Source organism: Marmota marmota, unplaced genomic scaffold (genome assembly GCF_001458135.2).
Source record: "Marmota marmota marmota unplaced genomic scaffold, marMar, whole genome shotgun sequence".
Lineage (NCBI taxonomy): Eukaryota > Metazoa > Chordata > Mammalia > Rodentia > Sciuridae > Marmota > Marmota marmota.
The window spans coordinates 44,765,253-44,788,374 of record NW_025999842.1 but is presented as its reverse complement, the minus strand read 5'-3'; the positions used below and the strand labels follow the sequence as shown (position 1 = coordinate 44,788,374).

Here is a 23,122-nt window from a genome sequence, read left to right as displayed (position 1 = left end):
AACAGGGATGAGAGGTGGGAGGGAAAGGGAGAGAGAAGGGAAATTGCGTGGAAATGGAAGGAGACCCTCAGAGTTATACAAAAGTACATACAAGAGGAAGTGAGGGGAAAGGTAAAAATAATACAAGGTGGACAAATGAATGTCAGTAGAGGGGGCAGAGAGAGAAGAGGGGAGGGGAGGGGAAGGGGGATAGGAGAGGATAGGAAAGGCAGCAGAACACAACAGACACTAGTATGGCAATATGTAAATCAATGGATGTGTAACTGATGTGATTCTGCAATCTGTATATGGGGTAAAAATGGGAGCTCATAACCCACTTGAATCAAAGTGTGAAATATGATATATCAAGAACTATGTAATGTTTTGAACAACCAACAATAAAAAAATTAAAAAAAAAAAGAAAAAGAAAATAAGAATCTTTCTTACCTGAAGTATATTGCCAGCCATGCTGCAGAGGCAACCCCCATAAAAGATTTTGTTCATTTCCTGGAGCAAATTTTGCAAAATAAGTGGCTGTTTTGTTCAATAAGATTTTATACACCCCCATTTTCTCAGAAAATACCCAAGGATTAATAATGTACGTTCCATTCTCCACTGGGTAATCACTGAGTTGACCAGGACTCTCCTTCCACAGAGGAGGATACAGGTCAGAGAAGTCAGAAGCTCTTTTTAAAGAAGCAGAAAGACAACCAACTAGTACACAGGCCCAGCAAGTAAGAAAAGCCATAGTGCCAAAACATGGGATTAAAGTTGTGTCAGGGTATTTATTAGAGAATGGAGGAGAAAGTCATGATAATTTCTTGCATCACACCTTACTATCATTTAGCTTCCCCCACCCTTTTGGATCAGATAGAGATAGATGTAGAGGAAATTGGTAGGTTAGTTAATCAGTTAAAATAATTCAGTTTTGCCACCTTTTCAGTATCACCACACTGTGCCTGAAACTAAATACAAGAGTAGGTTTCTTATAATATATAAGATGAAACTATTTTGTCAACATAAAACTTTCCAGAAGTTTTCTAGTCTACATCATGGTAACAAAATATATCACCCAATAGTGTTCAAATGCTTCCTTCTCATGTAGACTTTCACACATTTCACAAGAAATATTGAATAATTGAAACCAGAGATATTAGGGATTTGTAATAATATATGAAGGTATACTAAAATATTATGTGTGATCCAGTTATAAATTTCTGCTTCAAGAAAGAAATGAAAAGCCATTTTATGGGGTGGGGGGACTGCTAATTAACTACAAATCTCCTTTCTCCATTTTTTTCAGAAAAAAGAAATCTTAAAATTTTAGCAAAGAACATGGTCTCCTAGAATTAGGACTAACTCTCCAGTGTCCCTTGTACAAACAACCATGTAACTAAGTGCTGGCCACTGGTACATAAACAGAAATGGATGGCATCCACGACTTCTGGGGCATGTACATAAGTGGAAGGAATATGCCACTTTCCTTTCCTTCCTCCATATTGTGACTTGGATTATGAATATAAACCTCAATCCTGATCCCTAAGCACATGACACAATTGCAGGAATTACAGAATACAAAGTTGGAGGTGCCTGAGACCAGGAGATTGTGGAACCATGAGGTTGACCTGAATTCCTACATCTGAATTTTACCTTAGAAATAATCATCTTCTCATTTCAATGATTGCCATATGGGCTTCATTCACACATAGTCAAAAAGCAATACATTGGAAAAATCTCAATTATTAGCATAACTATATCCATATCCTTCATAGCATGTCAAGAGTACTGTTCACTCTTGGTATTATTATTCAATAGATATTAGATATCCCTTAACATGATTTAACTCTTTATTTCTGTCATATTATTTACCTACTATCCACTCAATAATTAATTATTCAACTTTCCAATATAGCCACGTTTGGTAGTGCACACCTGTAATCCCAGTCATTCCAGAGGGTAAGGCAGGAGGATTCCAAGTTCAAGGCCAGCTTTAGCAATGTAGTGAGACCTTTAGTAATTTGGCCCTGAGCAATTTAGCAAGACCCTGTCTCAAAATAAAGAATAAAATGTGCTGGGGTTTTGGCTCAAGGGTTGAATGCTTCTGAGTTCAAAATGTAGTACCTATCAATCAATCAATCAATAAAGTCATACCATGTTCTTTGGTAGACTGAACATTAGCAACACGTCAATCTGTAAGTTTATACATTAAGAGGATTTTTACTTTTCTACATTTTGTTTCTAATAGATACATAAAAACATAACATTTGGAATCAATAATGGGATTTTTCAATGTTTATACATTATGTGATGTTTAAATTAGGTTAAACTTATCCATCACCTTGACTACCATGTTTTCATGGTACAAACGCTTTAAGCTTTTTGAAATATATTGGACATAATTGTTACCACAGTCACCCTAATATGCACCAGTCTTTTCACTCTTTTCAACCATGACTATATCCATCAACCAACCTTTCCCCATTTTCTCCTCATCCTTATTCTTTCCCATCTGTGGTAGCCATCATCCTAACTCAACTCCTATGAGACAATTTTTAGATTCTACATATGCATATGATGATGTAGTACTTGTCTTTCTGTGTGTGTCTGACTTATTTCATTTAGCATAATGTTCTATCAATGTCGCTACAAAAGAAAGGATTTCATTCCTTTATGGATGAGTAGTATTTCACTGTGTATATATACCACATTTTCTTTATCTGTTATTTGTTGATGGACACTTAGTTGATGATACCTAGCATTCTAGTTTTGGATACATAATTTAAAGTTATATTTATATATAAATATATCTAAGTGAAATATGTGTATATTTGAGGGAGATGTTCTTTAATCTCTAGTAACTTTTCTAAGACAAAAATAAAATTTGTCCAGATATTTGATTAATTTTATTCATGGCTACAACTTAATAGATCCCTTGCAACATCTCCAGACTTATTCTTTCACTTATTTAAAAATCTTCACCCAACACTTATTCAAGGTTGGTTTTCATTGCAAACTTGGAGGGCTTGGATTACAGAAAAAAAAATAGATACATATCTCTTAAAACTTAAATGACACTCTAGCTCCAGAATCCTCAGGTTTTTTGTTTGTTTGTTTGTTTGTTTTAATCTTCTTCTTCCTTCGCTTCAGTGCTTTGAAACACACAATTTTATTCTGTGGTGTTTTTCTTTGGGGGTAGTGTTTTTTTTTGCACAGTTGCTGGTGAAATATCTAAATCATCTATTATTGTATATGACCAGCTTTTGGTCTCCACAAAATTTTTATAACGTGTTATGACTTTTTCATGTTCTTAAATCCATTATTATATATCCAGATATAGGGATTTTTCTTTTTCTCATATCTTCCACTATATATAATTTTTTATCATTCTTTAAAACTCTTGTAAAAATATCTATTTTTTCAAAATATCTTTAAATATTTCCATTGTTCCACTTTAAAAATACATATTTCTTGGCTTAATTTTTGAATATTGTCTATTAATTTTATTCTTTGTTTTTATGTCTAGAAGATTTAAATTTTCTGGTTTGACAGTCTTTTTGAAGCCAGAATTAGACAGGCAGATAGGAAAAGGTGGGATCCAGCTAATGGAGGGATTGAAATGTTAATTCCTTCAGGGCCCTTCTTCCAACCTTAACAAGATAACCTGCCCCTCTCCAACCGGTTGCTGAGGTAAACTGTCCCAGGGATGGTCCCTCCCTACAGGGAATCAATTGTGAATTTTGCCCCCTTCCTGCCTTTATCTCTCTACCTTGGCCCCTCCAGCCCAGTTTGCATCTCACCTTTTGGCCATCCTACCAAGCAACTCCTGGGCCTAGTCACTTACACAAGAAGGAGAGAGTTAAGGGAAAGAGACCAGAGAACAAAGGAAGCCTAGGGCACATAAAAAGGCAGAAGGCCCTTACTTCTTGGAGTATCAAGACACCAGCTATGGCACCCATCTGCCTCCTGGGGAAAGTCTGTGTTACTTCTTTTTAAATAAACCCTGCTTTATATGCTTGCCTCCTCCTGCTTCTCTAATGTTATACTTCAACATCTGAGGGAGCAGAGCTCATTATTGATAACCAGCAGTCTCACTTTCCATATTTTAACACATTTATTGGGTTTTGGTTTCGGTCATTGGGATTCTTAAATCCAATATTCTTTTTGGATCCTTTTTGTGTTTTTTTTGTATCATACTAGTAACATCTCATCTTGTTTAAATGCTATAAGACTAATTTTAAATTATTTTATCATGTATTTTAACATTTCTGGTTCTGATAAAACCTATGATCCAATATGACATTTTTTTTAATAGCAGTGCTCCTTGTGTTTTGTTCTGTAAACTTATATTCCCCACAAAGTTTGACTTCTCTGTTAACATGAGATTGCATCAACCCAATGAGAGGTCTATGGAAAACAGATAAGCCCTAAGAAGAGCCCCAAGCAACAGGAAACTCAGGTCAATTGCCTCTTACGCAAACAAATCTTCCATGGGTATTTCATCTTACTCCAGTCAGAATGGCAATTATCAAGAACTCAAGCAACAATAAATGTTGGCAAAGATTTTGGGGGAAATGTACAAAGTACATTGCTGACTATATGCAGTACATTGCTGGTGGTACTGCAAATTCATNAAAAAAAAAAAAAAAAAAAAAAAAAAAAAAAAAAACAAAGCAGAATCTGTCTGGAAGAGGTTCTCCTTGGACTGTATTTCATCCACATCGATGGTTCCTGAAGTTATCTTGCCCTCACCTGTTTTCTTCAGCAACTCCATTCTGTAGTAACAGCAAGAATTGAGGTAGGTTCTTAGGCTCACTGTCTGGCTGACCCCTGCTTTAGATGAAAACTACTACCACTGTTAAATCATCGTTGCAAAGACTTCTGCAGAGTCCTATTTTTTTATATGGCATTTTTCCTATAGGTTAATCTCAGAGGAAAGTGCCAGAAACTAGCCTCATTCAGTATTTTGAAAGGAAGAAGAAACAAAACTAAAATCAAATTCAAACTTTTCCCTAATTTTGCTATATGCTACTACATATCATATCCTTTGCTCTATTTTCTCTTGAATAAATTATAATAATTGGAGTTTTTGGATTCAAGGATATGAACATTTTTAAACATTAACCCATATATTGCTAAATTTCTACTAAAAAATTAAAATTTCAAACATGGCTATTAATCAGAATGTCTACTTTCCTACATTTGAAGCAACAAAGGACTGACAGCTTTTTTTTCCCTTCACTTAATAAGAAAAAAATACATATCTCATAGTTTTAATCTTAATTTTATTGGTGTATGTCTTAAAAAACAGTTTTTCGTAAATCTCTCAACCTTTCATATTTCTTTGTTTTTGTATTTTTCAACCAATCTTTTGTCTCGCTTTTCTATGGGCATATTTAGCTTTGTCTTAGTGAATTGTATAAATTAGAATGTAGTAATGTTGCTTAATAATGTTTACATTTCTTTACTTCTTCAGATTGGTCTCAACAGAATACCTATGGTAACATTGAGAAAGCCTAATGATTTAAAATGTTACTTATATTCAATACACATGTTAGAGACCAATTTTTAAATTTCCATTTTCAGGTATTTGTTCATGTTCTGTAAATAGCACATAAATGCATACATTTTAACAGTGTTCTATTCAGCCCTGATTTACATAATATACATGAATTAACCTATTGGAAATATATTTTTTTTAATTTTAGAGTTGAGAAAGAATTTTTTTCTCTTGCTTAAATTTAATGTAAATTTACCTTACATTATTATGTTCTATTACTTTTTTATATGTCATATTATAGGGGAGAAAAACTAACATTCTTTACTCACCTATGGCAAGACTCATGGCTAATACCCCTGAAACAAAAGGCAGATGATAGGAGAAGAGCATAATAGACTTTTTTGTACACATTTTATGTGACACAGGAGATTTCAGAAAGGAAGAGACCCAGAGAAAATTGTACTTTTATGCTTTGGTTCAATAAAGAATGGACATTTATAAAAATGTAATGGACAAAAAGATGCACAACCTAATAGTAATGAACTGGGGAGGAACTCAGCAAAGCCTGTTTGTTCGGATCTGCCTTAGCCTCTCCCTGGAGCACGCTCTGCTTCTAGGTATAGGGTAGAGCCCCTGTAGATTGAGAATCTTATGACCTACTTTCAAGTGAGGTGGGTCAGAAAACCCCTCCATGTCCAGCTCTCAAAGGGAAAAATGTGGAAAGTCAGAGTGAACTTTTTATTTTTATTTTATTTTATTTTATTTTTTTAGTTGTAGATGGACACAATATCGTTAATTATTTATTTTTATGTGGTGCTGAGGATCGAACCCAGGGCCTCACACATGCGAGGCAGGTGCTCTACCACTGAGCTATGGTCCCAGCCCAGAGAGAGTGGACTTTTGCTTCTGCATTTTTTATCAATTCCCAAGGTGCCACATTGAGGATGTTGTGCTGTGAGCCCTGACATATTTGTCCCAACAGCACTCCATTGTATTCTGCCTTTACTTATCTTTGTTTTGCAGGAAATGCTTCCATGTTCTGTTGGACAACTCAGGTTTTCACCATCTTCTCTGTCTGAAATATCCATTGCATAGAGGCATTATTTTATAAAGAATAATATACCTTTCTTTTACCAATGCCTCAAGGATGAGATGATGGATGACATGTCTTCACGCTAGGATTATTTAAATGCCATGATAAGCCTTTTGGATCTTTCACGGATCACACCAAGACTGCTGTCTTTGTTTTTGTGTGTTCAGTTATCCTCTGATTATCAGTAGATCTTATCTGCTCTACTGCCTTTGTTACTTTTAATAATTTTTGGCAGTTGTACTCCAAGCTGACTCCACACTTGAAAACACTCCACATTTGTTTTAAAATCACTTTCCTAACAAAACCCCTAAAGCACAAGAAGTAAAATCAAGAATCAATAAGCGGGATAAAATCAAGCTAAAAAGCTTCTTCACAGCAAAGGAAACAATCAATAATGTGAAGAAAGAGTCTACAGAACGAGAGAAGATCTTTACTACATGCACCACAGACACAAAATTGATCTCCAAGATATAAAAAGAACTCAAAAATATTAACATCAAAACCCAAAAAAACCCAATCAATAAGTTGGCTAAGGAACTCAACAGACACTTCACAGAAGAAGAAATACAACCAATCAACAAATACATGGAAACATGTTCAAATTTATGGCAATTAGAGAAATGCAAATCAAAACTACATTAAGATTTCATCTTACTCCAGTCAGAATGGCAATTATCAAGAACTCAAGCAACAATAAATGTTGGCAAAGATTTTGGGGGAAATGTACAAAGTACATTGCTGACTATATGCAGTACATTGCTGGTGGTACTGCAAATTCATGCAACCACTATGAAAAGCAGTATGAAGATTCCTCAGAAAACTTGGAATGGCCCACCATTTGACCCAGTTACCCACTCCTCCATTTATACCCAAAGGACTTAAAATTAGCACACTACAGTGGCACAGCCTCATCGAAGTTTATAGCAGCTCAATTCACAATAGCCAAACTATGGAACCAACCTTGATGCCCTTCAATAGATGAATATATGAAGAAAATGTGATATATATATACACACACACAAATACATACACACACACACACACACACACAATGGAATATTACTCAGCCTTAAAGAAGAATGAAATGATGGCATTTGCAGATACATGGATGGATTTGGAGAATATCAGCTAAGCTAAATAAACCAATCCCCCAAGAAAAACAAAGGCCAATGTTTTCTCTGATATGATGCTAATTCACAATTGAGTGGGTGGGTGGCTAGTAAAACATAGAGGTACTTTGAATTGGGCAGAAGGGAGTGAAGTGGGGGAGGAAGGAGAGGGGTATGGGAATAGGAAGGAGAGGGGTATGGGAGTAGGAAGGACAGTAGAATGAATCAGATATTATTACTCTATGTACATATATGATTACACAATTTTACATCATGTACAACCAGAAGAATGAGAAGTTATACACCATTTATATATTATAGGTCAAAATGCATTCTACTGTCATGTATAATTAATTAAAACAAATAAAAGTAGATGAAAGAAACTCAATAATAAAAGGATAACTCTTTTTCCAAAAAGGCAAAGTATCCATAGATATTTCTCAAAATTAGTTATGTATGTGCCACTCAATGAATGAAAAGAAAATCATTAGCCATCAGAGAAATGCAAATTAAAATCTCAGGAGATAATACTCCACACACTCTAAGATGATTATTATAAAAGAGGTAATGACAAGTGTTGGAGAAATCAGAATCCACAACTAATGGTGGGAATTCAAACTGATATATAATTATGTCAGTTTCTCAAAAAGTTATACAAGATTTGGGGAAGTAGCTTAGTGATGAAAAAATCTATATTTTTTATGTTTAATCATTTTGTGTTGATCTTATCTTTTCCTTAAAGCACCCCACCTACTCAGCTTCAATGGAGGTTGGCTTTACAGAAATCATCTGCAAGAAGATCTATATTTGTGATTCAGTGGATTCTTTATAATGTTTGCTTTATTTTCCTATTACATTACTGCTCAAAATCAGAGGTCACGTTATGGATCATGAATAATACTGATAACTGAGAGTGGTAAAATATCATAGAGATCTGGACAAGTATAGAAATTCACTTTTAGATCTTCAGAGTGATTTTGTTTAACTATATCTATCAGTAAAATAGTGTGCCATTTGTTCTGAATTAATCAAGATCTCAAAATATTCTCAAATTGCTATATTTGCATATTGTACTTACTTCAGCTGAATCCTCCCCAAATTGGAATTATGTGCATGAAGCTTCTAAGACTACATGTGCTGATCACACACTATATGATCAGCTCTAGTGTTGGAGAGTTGTTGCTAGCTTAACAATGCAGAATCCCTGGGAGTCCCAGCATAATGGGAGTACACACCACTCAGCAGCTCTTTTCCTTGAACTTCATCCTGTAGCTCATGAAAATGATTGTACAGTAGACCTGCAGTGTTCCCTCCATAGTAAGATATGCAGGTGATGTTTGGCTGACAGAAAGAATATCTGGACCATTCTCTCATATAAAGCAAAAACCCTGTTGCTGCAGGAGAGCAGAAGTTTTATTTCTTTTCCCAAGAAAAGTTTGGTTGCTGCTGGGGGGATAACAAAAAAGCAAAAACTTTTGGCCATTGTGAGAGGGGCACAATCTCCTCACATCCAAAACCCTACACTTCTAGTAAAAAGACTACTGCTGCTGGTGAGAGGTGGTCAACTCAGCCCTATGCAAGACCACAAAGGGCAAATTTCCTCTGCCACGACAGGAAGAGGTAAGAATAGTGAACATTCTCCCCACTTCAGCCCCAGGCACAGAGAAATTTGAATAAATGAAATTTGCACAGAACAGAGAATTGTGTCCATCACCCACCAGGAGCTGCAGACCTACTGTGCAAAGAATAGCTTATTGTGGACTGAGGAATAGAGTGTATGTAAGGCTTACTGTAATTTGGTCACTACTAAATTCTGCAAAAGCATGCCAGCACTCCAGGCTTTACACTAAGCACAGGAAGAAGGAGCAGTTCACAGCTAGATGGATTTGAATTCTTTGGTGCACCGATGATAACTATAGAAACATCAAAACCAAACTTTGTTAAATAAAGTTAATTCAAATTCATACATTAATAATCCAAAGACAAAGATGCATACTAACAAGAGGATATAAAACTGCTGTCAGTTGTTAACTACACTTTATACATAATTCTAACATTTACTCAAATTCTATTAGGCACACTCAAAAAACAATAAGAATAGCTATCAGTTGTAAAGAGATAAAGTAATATAGATACAGAGATGGTATAGGCATCTATATGTATAGAACTATCAGTCAAATTACTATAAATATCTTTGATAAGTATGTTAAAGCATCTAGATGACTAGGTTTAAAATATGTATGAAAAGACAGAAGATTTTATCAGTGAGAAGAAAATTATTTTAAAAGAATAAATGAAAATGATGAAAATAAAAAAGCACACTATCAGAGATGAAAAATTCCTTCTGTGAAACTAACAGCGTAAATCATTTAATTTGAAATATCTTGCCTCTTGTGTTTTGTTCTGTAAACACACAATCCCCTCAAAGTTTGATTTCTTTAATGTGAGACTGTATCAACTCAATGATAGATCAGTGGAAAACAGATAAGCCCTGAGAAAAGTCCCAAGCAAGAGGAAATCCCAGTCAAACAAATCTTCCAGGGGAATTTCATCTTGGTTACCCCAAAACAAGTGGAACATATTTTAGCTAAAATAACAGAAATAGTACAAAGGAAGAATGTTAAAATCTGCAAGAATGAAAACCAAGTCATGTATAAAAGTAAAACCATCAAAATAATAACAGATTTCTCAGTAGACACTCTGAAGTTCAGGAAGATATAAAATTATATATTTTAAGCCTAGAAAAAAACAGCTACTAATAGAAATTACTATATCCAGACAAGCTTTCCTTTGGCTTCAAAGAAGAAATAAAGACCTACCAAGATGAGTATAAACTAAAGGAATTCATGACTATAAAGCCAGCATTGCTGAATATACTTGAAGCAATCCCATACTCAGAAGAGGAAGAGAAACACAACCACGAAAACATGAGAAAGAACAAACCTCACTAGAAGAGTAAATATTCAAGTGAGAATTAGGAAAGTCTCAAACATTAGAAATAAAACAAAAAGACGGCAATCAATATGTACTTTCTATGCTAACTCTGCATGTAAATGGTCTTAGTTCTCTAATTAAAAACTCAGGCTGGCAAAAGGAATCAAAAACCAAGATCCTATTGTTTGTTGCCTGCAAGAAACACTTAGCCAGCAAAAACATAGGAAGATTAAAAGGATGAAAAATGTCATTCCATGCAAATGGAACCCCAAAGCAAGCAGGATTAGCTCCACTCATATCTGACAAAGCAGACTTCAAAACAAAACAAAGTTAGTCAGAAGAGATAAGTTTACTACATACTGATTAATGTGGAAAAATGAGAATTCATACCCTATTTGAATCAAATATATGATATGTCAAGATCATTGTATTGTCTTGAGCAACTAATAATAAAAAAAGAAAAAACCTCACTTAGTGAAAGAGGTGAAAGACCTCTACAATGAAAACTACAGAACACTACAAAAAAAAATTGAAAAAGACCTTAGAAGATGGAAAAATTTCCCTTGCTCTTGGATAGGCAGAATTAATATTGTCAAAATGAACCATACTACCAAAAGCACTATACAGATTTAATGCAATTGAATCAAAATCCCAATGACATTCCTCGTAGAAATAGAAAAAGCAGTCATGAAATTCATCTGGAAAAATAAAAAACCCAGAATAGCTAAAGCAATCCTTAGCAAGAAAAGTGAAGCAAGTGGCATCACTATACCAGATCTTAAACTGTACTGCAGAGCAATAGTAACAGAAACAGCATAGTATTGGCTGCAAAATAACCTTGTAGACCAATGGTACAGAATAGAGGACACAGAGACAAACCCAGTAAGTACAGTTATCTTACAGGCACCAAAAACATACACTGGAGAAAAAAAAAGGCTCTTCAACAAATGGTGCTGGGAAAACTAGAAAACCATATGCAACAAAATGAAATTAAGCCCCTATCCCTTACCATGCACAAAACACAACTCACAGTGGATCAAGAACCTAGGAATTAAACCAGAGACCCTGCACCTAATAGAAGAAAAAGTAGTCCCAAATCTTCATCATGTTGGATTAGGCTCCAACTTCCTTAATAAGACTCCTATATTGCAAGAATTAAAATCAAGAATCAATAAATGGGATGTACTCAAACTAAAAAGTTTCTTCTCAGCAAAAGACACAATCTGTGAGGTGAACAGAGAGCCTACAGAAGGGGAGCACCTTTTTACCACAAGCACATAAGATAAAGCACTAATCTCTAGGATATATAAAGAACTCAAAAGTCTTAACACCAAAAAAAACCCAAATAACCCAATCAATAAATGGGCCTGGGAACTGAACAGGCACTTCTCAGAAGATGATATACAATTAATCAACAAATATATGAAAAAGTGTTCAACATCTCTAGCATTTAGAGAAATGCAAATAAAAACTCCTCTAAGATTTCATCTCACTCCAGTCAGAATGGCAGCTATTATGAATACAAACAACAATAAGTGTTGGCGAGGATGTGGGGAAAAAGGTACAATCATACATTGCTGGTGGGACTGCAAATTGGTGTGGCCAATGTGGAAAACAGTATGGAGATTCCTTGGAAAACTGGGAATGAAACCACCATTTGACTGAGCTATCCCTCTCCTCCGTCTTTACCCAAAGGACTTATAAATTATTCTATAACTTTGTTACTGTTAATTTTGCAGTAAAGTCAAAAGTACAGAGAAAGCCTTACAGTATGCCAACTCTAATCCCTTCAAGTATATACCAAGGAGTGGTATAGCTAGATCATATAGTAACTCCATTTTAGGATTTTTGAAGAACTTCCATACTGATTTCCTTAATGACTGTGCTAATTTTCATTCCCACAAACCATGTGTAAAAGCTTGTTTTTCCCTATGGCTTCACCAGCAATTATTATTTTTAATGATAGCCATTCTGACTAGAATAAGACGAACTCTCAATGTAGTTTTGTTTTTCGTTTCCTTAATTGCTAATAATGTTGAACACATTTTCATATAATTGTTAGCTATTTCTACTTATTTTGACTCATGTTAAATTCATTTTCCTATTTATTGGATTATTCGGTATTGAGATGTTAAAATTTTTGAATTCTTTATGTATTTGGAATATTAACTCTGTCAGAAGAGTAGGTGACAAATATTTTTCTCCCATTCTGTAGAATGTCTCTTCATTCTGTTAATTGTTTCCTTTGCTGTGCATAAGCTTTTTAATTTGATGAATTCCCATTTCTAAATTCTTGCAAAGCCCTGACCCTGGGTATAGCAAAATCATAATCCTTCTATGATAAGCAAAGCAACTGAACATTTCTTAAATAAACTTTATTCAATATATCAAATTGTATTAATCATAAACTGAAACCAAATGCTGAAAATAATGGTTTGTGTGATGTCTGTGTTTACATTATATATACATTAAACTAATGTTTAATTTTAGTTTTCTGAGTTATATCATTATTATTATTATTTAACTCAAAATCCTCCTAATCCTTTTGGCTGTAACGGAGTTGTAAATATGGAAATGACCACTAGATGTTGCTAGTTATCTAGTTTATAAATCTAAGCAGTTGCGTTCTTTAAAAGCTTACTTCTACCTCCACCAATTTTTTTCGAACACAGTATCTAATCCCATGTTTTGAGTATACTTGAATCATATAAAGAGCTACAATGTATAACACCCAAGTTTTTAGAAAAACTTGCTTCCAATTCTTTACTCAACCTCTTTTTTTGGAGGGCGGGGCGTCAGGTACCAGGGCTTGAACTCAGGTCACTGGACCACTGAACCACATCCTCCGCCCTATTTTGTATTTTATTTATGCACAGGGTCTCACAGCCTCCAGAGCCCCTGCGATTACAGGCATGTGCCATCACACCAAGCCTTCAACCTCTTTTCTTTACATTCTAACATGTAACCATCCAAATCTATATTTATTTAGTATAAAAAACTATATTATGAGAAAATTATACTCATAATATAGTTTTTTAAATATATGATCCACTCCATGTTAACTTTGATTTCTTTGCTCTATGACTACATGTGGTGAGCCGTTCTAATTAGACTGTGGCCGCCATTAGAAGATGGCGCCGGCTTCCACTGTGGCCTGTGACAAACAACTCCTAATATGGAGAATTGGCACGCAATCCCTTACCACCCTATGAGAAAGGTCCACGTGGCAGCTTAAGATTGGTATGCTGGAGGCTTTATTAGGCTGTGCTTGGGCGCTCGGCGAGGGGTCACTAGAAGATGATACTTGAATCAAGGCCTGAATAAACTGCTGAAAGAAGAATCCTGTGTCGTGTTTTCCCTTGCCGGTGAGGGGTCACGACAACTACATATGATTTAATTAAAACTTGATTCAACTTGGCACATTTATTCCAGAACAAGGAGAAATGAATGTTTTGCAAACATTGAATTGCTGCGGATTCTTTCTTTGCTATATAACCTAAGAATCGGGGAATGCTGGAGCAGATAGGTATGATTAGGGCATGGGAATTTTGCTTATGTACAAAATCAACAGAACAGGTTAGGCAAACTTGTGGTAAAGCAGTTTCAATTATTGCTTCCATCAATCAGGCAAGTTTTCTATTTTCCACTTTTTTTTTTCTCTTGAAATGTGGTGGACGATGCAAAATACTAAGAACCAGGAAAACAAGATAGAAAGGGTTATCACCACCACGTAAATTGGAGGGCATCTATAGAGGTGTGCTGCTGTTATTATTTAGATGTAGTGTCCCCTGAAAGCTCATGTGTGAGACAATGCAAGAAAGTTTGGAGAAGAAATAATTGGGTTTTAGCCTTAGCCTAATCAGTGAATTGATCCCCCCCGGTGGGATTAACTGAAGTGGAAGGGTGTGGCTGGAGGAGATGGGAATTGGGGCGTGGCTTTGAGGTACATATTTGTATCTGGTACTTGGAGTTTCTTTCTCTACTTCCTGATCATGGTGATGTTAGCTGCTTTCCTCTGCCACACTCTCCGGCCATGGTGTCCTGCCTCACCTCGAGCCCAGAGGGATGGAGCCCCTCTGTTGACCTCTGAAACTGTGAGCTCTCAAATATTAACTTTTCCTTCTCTACAATTGTGCTGGTTGCATCCTTAGGTCACAGCAGCTAAAAAGCTGAATAAAATAGCTGCCTAGGATCCCTGTGTAGAGGCAAGCCAATTGTGGGAGGGCTTTAGGTGTCCCTATTAACAGGTGTGACTGAAACACTAGACAAAATTGAGAGGAAGTCACACTTTTATCTTTGAGAATACATTGCAATGATTTATATCTATGATTCAGCCTCTGGGCTTTCATTTTGTCCATACCATACAAGGTAAAATGTATCAAAGGCTTTTACTTGGAAAATTAGTTGATTTATGGAAAAACACACATAAATTACCAAAGCCACTGATAAAGAGGTTTTTTATCTCCAGAAATAGGGATGCATGGTGCCGGTTTTCTGGAACAAATATTTATCAAGATTTTAGGAATAAGGATTGTAGTCCTCAAATATAGCCCAGCTTCTTACAAAGTATGCTGCATAATATTCAAAGGTAAGAAAAGTAGAAATAACTACAAACTTGGCATTTTTCTGAATCTCACTTCCTACAGTTTTCAAAAAAGATGATTTCATGATCATCTGTCCCTCAAACTAAGCATATATATTTCACTCAATAAAATATATTTTATATATTTTTGGAGATGGTAGTGACTTTAACCTTTGTTCCAAGGGAATGTGAAACCAAGAACTTAGGCCTTTAAATTTACAAAAGATTCTCACATCAAATGTTTAGTTTTATTTACTTTTTCCAATGTTATAATACTTACTAACAACTGAATCTCATATAATACCACTGCTGAGAGCCATGAGTAATAATATTCCTTGCACATATAAAGTTACAAAGCAAAAACAGTGAGATAACACTTCTGCTAGAATCAGGCAATCTTTTAGTAAAGCTGTTCTGCCTAAATCAGGGAGAACATGAAGCATCGTTGAGAAAGAACTACTATTACCTCTTAAAAAAGTTTTATGGTAATATTCTGCCCAAAAGCTAGATTCTCTTGTCCTAAAGATAATAACTAGAAACTAAATATTAACATCAGTATTAATGATTAGTGTTCGAACTGCACAACCTCTTGCACCATCCCAGTAGTTTTAGTCAGCTTTCGTTGTTGTGAACAAAAGATCTGACAAAACATCACTGAGGAGAAAAAGCTTATTTAGGGCTCATGGTTTTACAGGTTTCAGTCCATAGATGGCTGACTCCATTGCTCTGGGCCCTGAGCTGAGGCAGAACATCATGCAGAAGAACTTGTCAGAAGAAAGCACTCAAGACATAGTAAACAGGAAACAGAGAGGGCTGTGCTCACCAAGGACAAAACCCATAAAGTCACACCCTCAGTGACCTACTTCCTCCAGCCACACCCTATCTGCCTACAGTTACCACCTAGTTAATCCATATCAGTGAATTAACCCAAGGATTAGGTTAAGGATCTCAAAATAAATAGTCATTTCATATCTGAACATTCTCGTGTCACACATGAGCTTTTGGAGGACACCACATATCTGACCAGTAACAGTAGCTAACTAGGCTTGCACCAGGAGCTTTCCTTTACAATGTCTTGTGTGCAATCATCATACTTGGGGTCCCCTCTCACCCAGATAACCAGTGGAAGTCCTATTCATTCTTTAAGACTGAGGATTATGTGTCTTCTTTCTTGAAGATTCCCTGTATTAATTTAACCCATCTCTTACCCTGTACAAAACTCAGCTCACAGTAGATCAAGGATCTAGATATTAGGCCAGAAATGCTGCACAAACTAGAAAAAAAGGTAGGCCCAAATTTCCAACATGTCGGCACAGGATCTGACTTCCTTAATAAGACCCCTAAAGTGCCAGAAGTAAAATCAAGAATCAATAAATGGGGTGGCATCAAACTGAAAAGCTTCTTCACAGCAAAGGAAACAATCAAGAACATGAAGAGAGAGCCTACAGAATGGGAGAAAATTGTGCCACCCAAACCTCAGATACAGCATTACTTTTCAAGACATATAAAGAACTCAAAAAATGTAACACCAAAAGAAAACCAAATAATCCAATCAATAAATGGACAAAGAAACTGAACAGACACCTCACAGAAAAAGAAATATAAATGGTCAACAAATATATGAAAAAGTGTTCAACATCTAGCAATTAAAGAAATGGAAATTAAAACCACAGATTCCATCTCACTCAGTTAGAATAACAATTATCAAGAAAACAAGTAACTATAAATATTGGCAAGGATGTGGGGAACGGGAAGTTACACTTATACTGCTGGTTGGACTGCAAATTGGTGCAACCACTTTGGAAAACAGTATGGAGATTCTACAAGGACTAGGAATGGAACCACCATTTAACCCAGTTATCCCACTCCTCAAAAATACCCAAAGAAGTTAAAATTGGCATACTACCATGATGCAGCCATATCAATGTTTATAGCAACTCAATTCACAATCACTAAGCTATGGAACCAAACTAGGTGCCCTTCAACAGATGAATGGATAAAGAAAATGTGGTATGTATACAAAATACTGTATTACTCAGCCATAAAGAAGAATGACTATGACATTTGCCTATAAATGGATGTATTTGGAGACTATCATGCTAAGTGAAGTAAACCAGTCCTAGAAAACCAAAGGTTGAATGCTTTCTCTGATAGGTAGAATCTAACCCACAGTAAGGGGAGGAGGTGTGTGTGGAAGAATAGAAATGCAGTACTTTGGACAATGAGGAATGGAGGGATGGGAGGGGAGATAAGTAAAAGACAGTGGAATGAATCTGACATAGTTTCCCATGTACAAATATGAAAACAACAGAGTAAATCCCACCATCATGTATATCCATAAGAATGGGACTCTAACTAGAACAAGGTATGTTCCATGATTGTATAATTATATCAAAAATGAATTCTACTGTCATATATAATTAAAAAGAACCAATAAAAAATTTTATAATTCATCATATATTTAAAATAAAATGAAACATACTCTTGTCCTATCACTCCCACTTGACAATACCCTAGTTTTTCTTTCTTTCCTCCCTACATTCCTTCTCTTTCTTCTTTTTTTGGTAAGAATATTTAAGAACAGGAAAATGATGCTACTAAATATCTCAATGTGTTTAAAATTTCCACTTGGTGTGTTTAAATTTTTCAATTTGCTATTTTAAAAGTCAAGACTAAAAAAATAAAGTTCTCATTCACTGCTAATTTTAAAAAGCTGAGCTAATCACTTTCTCTTCCCCTATACTTCTCTAGCTCTGTAGAGTTCACACATTTTCCTGATTGTTTATTCTTACAGTGAATGGAATTAGATTATCATCGCTCTCAGTATCTGCAGTCTCTAGCCAGCTAGCAATACTTGCATTAAACAACTGCCAATTTCGCATTTCCTAATATTGACTAAACAACAGCATATAACTGACAACAGTTCTTGCTATCTGTTTGGGATTTGACTTTGGTAGAATATTTACTCCCTGCCTCTCTATTCCCTTCTCTTACAAGAAAACTTGGTAAGTATTCATTCTTTAAAAATAAGACTTTATTTTTCAAAACAGGTTTAAATTTTTAAAAAATGGAATGAAAATTAAAGACAGTCCCCATACACCCCCTGATCCCACACATGCACAGTCTATCCCACTATCAAGACCCCACTAATGTGGAACATTTATTATAATCAATGATTTTATTATTGATACATCAGTCCACAGTTTACATCAAGGTCCACTCTTAGTAACAAGCATTCTATGGATTTTGAAAAATGCATAATGGCATGCATTTGCCATTAGTTCATTACTTGAAATTCTACTGTGCTATATCTATTCATCCCTTACTCCTCCCAACCTCTTGTGTTTTACATTTCAGTCTTTCTTTTAGTTATTTTTTTATTAATATCCGATCTAGATTAACTTTTGTTCTATGTAAGTGTCTAGTTGTTTCAGTATCATTTGCTGAAAAGTCCATCTTTCTTCACAGTTTTTCTTTGGTTTCTTTGCCATAGACCAGCTACAATGTAGTTGTATTTCTACAATTTCTATTTCATTCCACTGACCTATTTGACTCTTATTTTTCCAGTACCTTTTTTTTCCTGGTTATTGTAGCTTTACAATGAGACTTACAGTAGGGTAGTGCCAGTCCTTTGACTTTTTTTCTACTTCATTTTGTGCATCTGTTGGATATATTTCTCTTCCACATTTATATGGGTGCCTCCTTAGGGAACTGCCTTCTCTTGATGACATTAAGATATTAATGGAATATTAGTCTCTTGAGTAGTATTGAGCTTAATTCCAACTCGACTTTGCAGTACAGTTTGAGCTTAATTCCAACTCGACTTTGTAGTACGGTTTCCCTGTTGCTTCTTTGTCCCTGATTAGTATGTTTCAGGGTAAAGAATACTGTGTCATAACCTGAGGTTCCTGCTTTCTCCATATGTCTCACAAGAGTGGGATCCCTCTGGTACTTCAGGCTGTTGTCTTTTACAAGGCAAGGTGTATAGAGTATACCTTCTGTGGTTATGCCTCTGGTTTTGTCAGCAATGTGTGGTCTGAAAGGTATGGAAACAACAAAAGCCAAGACCTTTTGAAAGTGCCATTTCCATGATATCTGTCTTATTTATGTCTGCTAATGCTACAGCAGTAGATGCCCAGGATCAGTTATTCAGTGTGGGAGACCAATCTTGCACGTGACTGAGTCAGACTCCCTGGCTGGGTGCTGAGGAAATGTGGCAGAGCTTTCCCCACCCTTCTTGGGTTCGAGGGACGGTGTCTCGTGCATGGGTGTGTCTTCCTATAGCCCCATGGGTGGACCTACGCTCACCTGTTCCTTTGTAATATAACCCCTTGCCCTGTTTAGGATAGAATCTTCCATGGAAGTGCCTTGTGTGTGTCCCCTTCTCTTACTGTGCCCTTGGGTGTGGCCTACCCAGATGTCAGTCAATCTGCTGACAGTGGACATCATGAAGATAGACTCAGCCCCCTGAAACCTGACCCCTTGCCTCATTTGAATAGCTTCTCCTCAATAAAAGGGGTCAGCGCGGGCTCTTCTTTCTCTCTCTCTCTTCCTGCAGACCCTTAAGGTCAGAGGAGCTGTCAGAACGACCCCAAAGAAAAAGGTATTTGTGTTTCTTGTGTGGTTATTTTGTGCAGCCCAGTCAGCCCAGTTTTCCTGGAGTAACCCCTGAGCCTTTTACTGGCGAGAACAGAAACCCGACAATTCAGTACCTGCCAAGCCATGCTTATTTGGGGCCAGGTCAGCATCTTAGGATTTTTTCCTCCTGTTTGTCAACGTGAGGTGTTTACTTAGCTTTAAATGGGACTGGGTTGTCGGTGGAATAAGGTGTGATTTAGTTTGGCTGTAGTGTAGATCAACAGTACAGCATATATCTCACATTCTTGAAGTGTCAGACTTGACCTCCCAGAACCATATGAAAAAAGGAACATGAATAATGATAATAACCACTCAATCAAACAAGGTAGAGCAATAAGGTAAAAAACGTGTAAAAACTATGCCATCTAAAATACCAACACTAACAGGAATATCAGAAGCAAAATGAACACAGGATAAACTAAAAAGTTGGAAAATGACAAATGAAATTAATTAAAAGAGGAAAAAAAGGAAAAGGACAAAAGAAGGTAGATGAAAAGTAAAAAATTAAAGTAACAACATAAACAATAAAAGGGAGAAAGTTAAACAAATAATTCAAATAGTAAGAGACTAAAAAGTTTTTTAAAGAATACATAGTATGTATATAATATATAATTTTATATATTATATATAAAACACATATATAATATTATATTAATACATATAATATATTATATATGTATATCAAACAGCCAATATAAAGGAAGTTTTAATACAAAAGAAGGTGTTATTTCTACTGAGTTGGTTGATGATGTAGGCAAGAGAGAATGTTGCTGTTCAACTTTTATTCTTATCAACTTTTCTTTCTGTGTCTTCCTTGGCAATGCACATCTTGGAGAGAGCAAAGGTTGGGGTTATTCTTTACCCCTTACTTGATACTTGTGTCTTGATTTCCACAAGATCAGTGGGAATTGTTTGGGACTGGAACCCTTTGAAATAACTCTGAGCTTCCTTGCTTGCCAGTAGGGACTATCATGGAATACAAATTTCCTCCATCAGAAATTTATTCTGGAGAGATTTGCCTAACACACTCCACAGCTATGCTGAGGCAGAGTGCTATAATATCTCTGGATCTGCAGAGATCTTTGCAAAGACCACTCCCTACTAAAAGGGAAAGCAACTATCTGCACTGGAGTGGAGGGGGCATGGCAGGTTATCTGCAATCCACCACCCAAAACTCTGGGGGCCCAAGTTCTAGCTCCACCATGTGCCATGCTTGCTTATTCCCCAGCTCTTCTTCAGATATCTACTCAGCCATTAATCATAATAGAGAAGCAAATTCTGCTCCTTTCCATGTCACTACATACCTACTGTATAGAATTTTCAGTGGGATTGTTTAGGTTGCACTTCTGTAAGGCCAAACTAGGTCTCAAGCTGAAACTGTGCAGCACCATCTGCACTGGGATTCTAAGAGACAGGAAAATGCAGGAGTTTTTCTTTCCCAAGGAGAAAGTTCAGAAGGACCTTCTTAAGTTAGCTTCCCATTATAGAACTGCAAGTCTACATTGGGAAATGCAGAGACTTTCTCTAGTACTAGTACCAGCCTGTTTCGCTGATATCCAAACAACTGTTCTGACTTGCCCCTCCATATTGTGCCAAATTTTATGCTAGTTGTGTTCTTTTGGTCTCTCTCCACTATCCTTGAACTCTGCAACACTGCCACATGCTCCATGCTAGGCATTTCCTATCACTTTCTGCTCCACTGTTCAGATTCTCTGGGTTTCTCCAAGCCTCTGCCTATCCCTATTGACCTTCAGCATGTTCCCCATAGCTACCTACCTCAATGAGCAGCTGTCTTATTCTTTAGATCCTATCTGTTGAAAGAGCAGATAAGTGCTGGCTACTTCTAATCTGCCATCTTCCCTTGCCCACATTTTTTTTTCTAGGTGACTTTCTTGTATATTTCCAGATCTTTCCCTGAGCTCACCAACTAAATGCCAGTTGTGCCCCATACTAAGGATGAACAGAACTGTCAGGAAGCACCACTTTCCCTGCAAGCCTATGTGAAACTAAATTGGAAAATATTATTTGACCTTCCCTGAATTGGGCAATAGTATCCTTCCATACATGGAAGCACTTGTTCCATAAGCCATGTTCACTTATCTACTTATTTCCTAAATTGGACAGAGCTCCACTACAGTAGAAATTACCTTTTGAAATTTTGTATTTTTGTATTCCCAGGCCATAACTTAGTGCTTGCCAAGCTTATAATAAGCACTCAGTAAGTGTTTGCTCAGTTATTGAAAACTTAAACAAATGGAGGCATCTTAAAAGCAATGTGACAAGGATAAACTTGGCCATTTCCTACAGCAAGGACTCCTTGGTTTATTCATCTTGCCCAAAGTCTGGTGTTCATCTTAATGGATGAAAGTTAATTTGTGCTTGTGTCCTAGCACTGATGGAAGTGGTACAACTTGTTTACATTATCCAGGTTAAAAAAATACACATAGAAATACCATGTATTTAAACACAGAATTGAACAATATCATATACACAGAACAGAACAATAGAGAGGCCAACTTAGCTGTATACTCTCCTAGAAGTTGAAAAGATTCTGGTCTAATTCCAGGGTCTTTTATTCATTTTGAGTTGACATCTATGCAGAATGAAAAATGGGTATCGAGTTTCTTTTTTTTTTTAACATATGGATAGTCACTCTTCCTAGCACCATATTCTAAAAAGGGTATGTTTCTCCAATATAAGATTTTGGCTTCTTTGGCATATATCAAGTGGCCGAATCTGTGTAGGTTTATCTCCATGTCTTCTATTCTTTTCCACTGGTCTCTGTGTCTATTTTTATGCCAGTCACATGAAGTTATTATTATAGCTCTGTTGTATAATTTGAAGTTGGGTATTGTAATGCCTCCAACGTTGCTTTTCTGTGCTTAGAATTGTTTTGGCTGTTGCCCATTCTCATCACTACTATATAATGTAGTAATTGAAATTCTAGCCAGAGCAATGAGGCAAGAGTACAAAATAAAAAGGATACCAATAAGGAGGAAGCTCATATTATTGTTTGGAAATCATATAATATCTAAGAGAATTAATATCGACATCATTTTTTCTTTTGTGTATGAGAAACTCTGAGCAGCACAATTATATCAAATGTGATAAATCACATAAAATTGATAACAGTAGACATTTTTAAAATGAGTTTTTGTGGCCCAGATGTGGTGGCCCTCCCCTAGCAGCTCAGGAGGCTAGAGCAGGAGGATCACAAGTTTAAAGTGAGCCTCAGCAACTTATTGAGGGCTTAAATAACTCAGTGAGACCCTGTCTGTAAATAATATATA

The 23,122-nt window shown here is 36.1% G+C and overlaps 1 protein-coding gene across 1 annotated transcript in view; it reads right to left on the bottom strand.

Moving 5' to 3' along the window:
- The window catches only part of LOC107152124 (protein LEG1 homolog), an 18,977-nt gene extending 18,250 nt beyond the window's left edge, over positions 1-727 (bottom strand). Inside the window, exon 1 of the mRNA XM_015497644.1 lies at positions 427-727. Within this exon, the coding sequence (XP_015353130.1) occupies positions 427-727 (301 nt within the window). The remainder of the gene's footprint in view (positions 1-426) is intronic.
- Between the last annotated feature and the right edge of the window lie 22,395 nt (positions 728-23,122).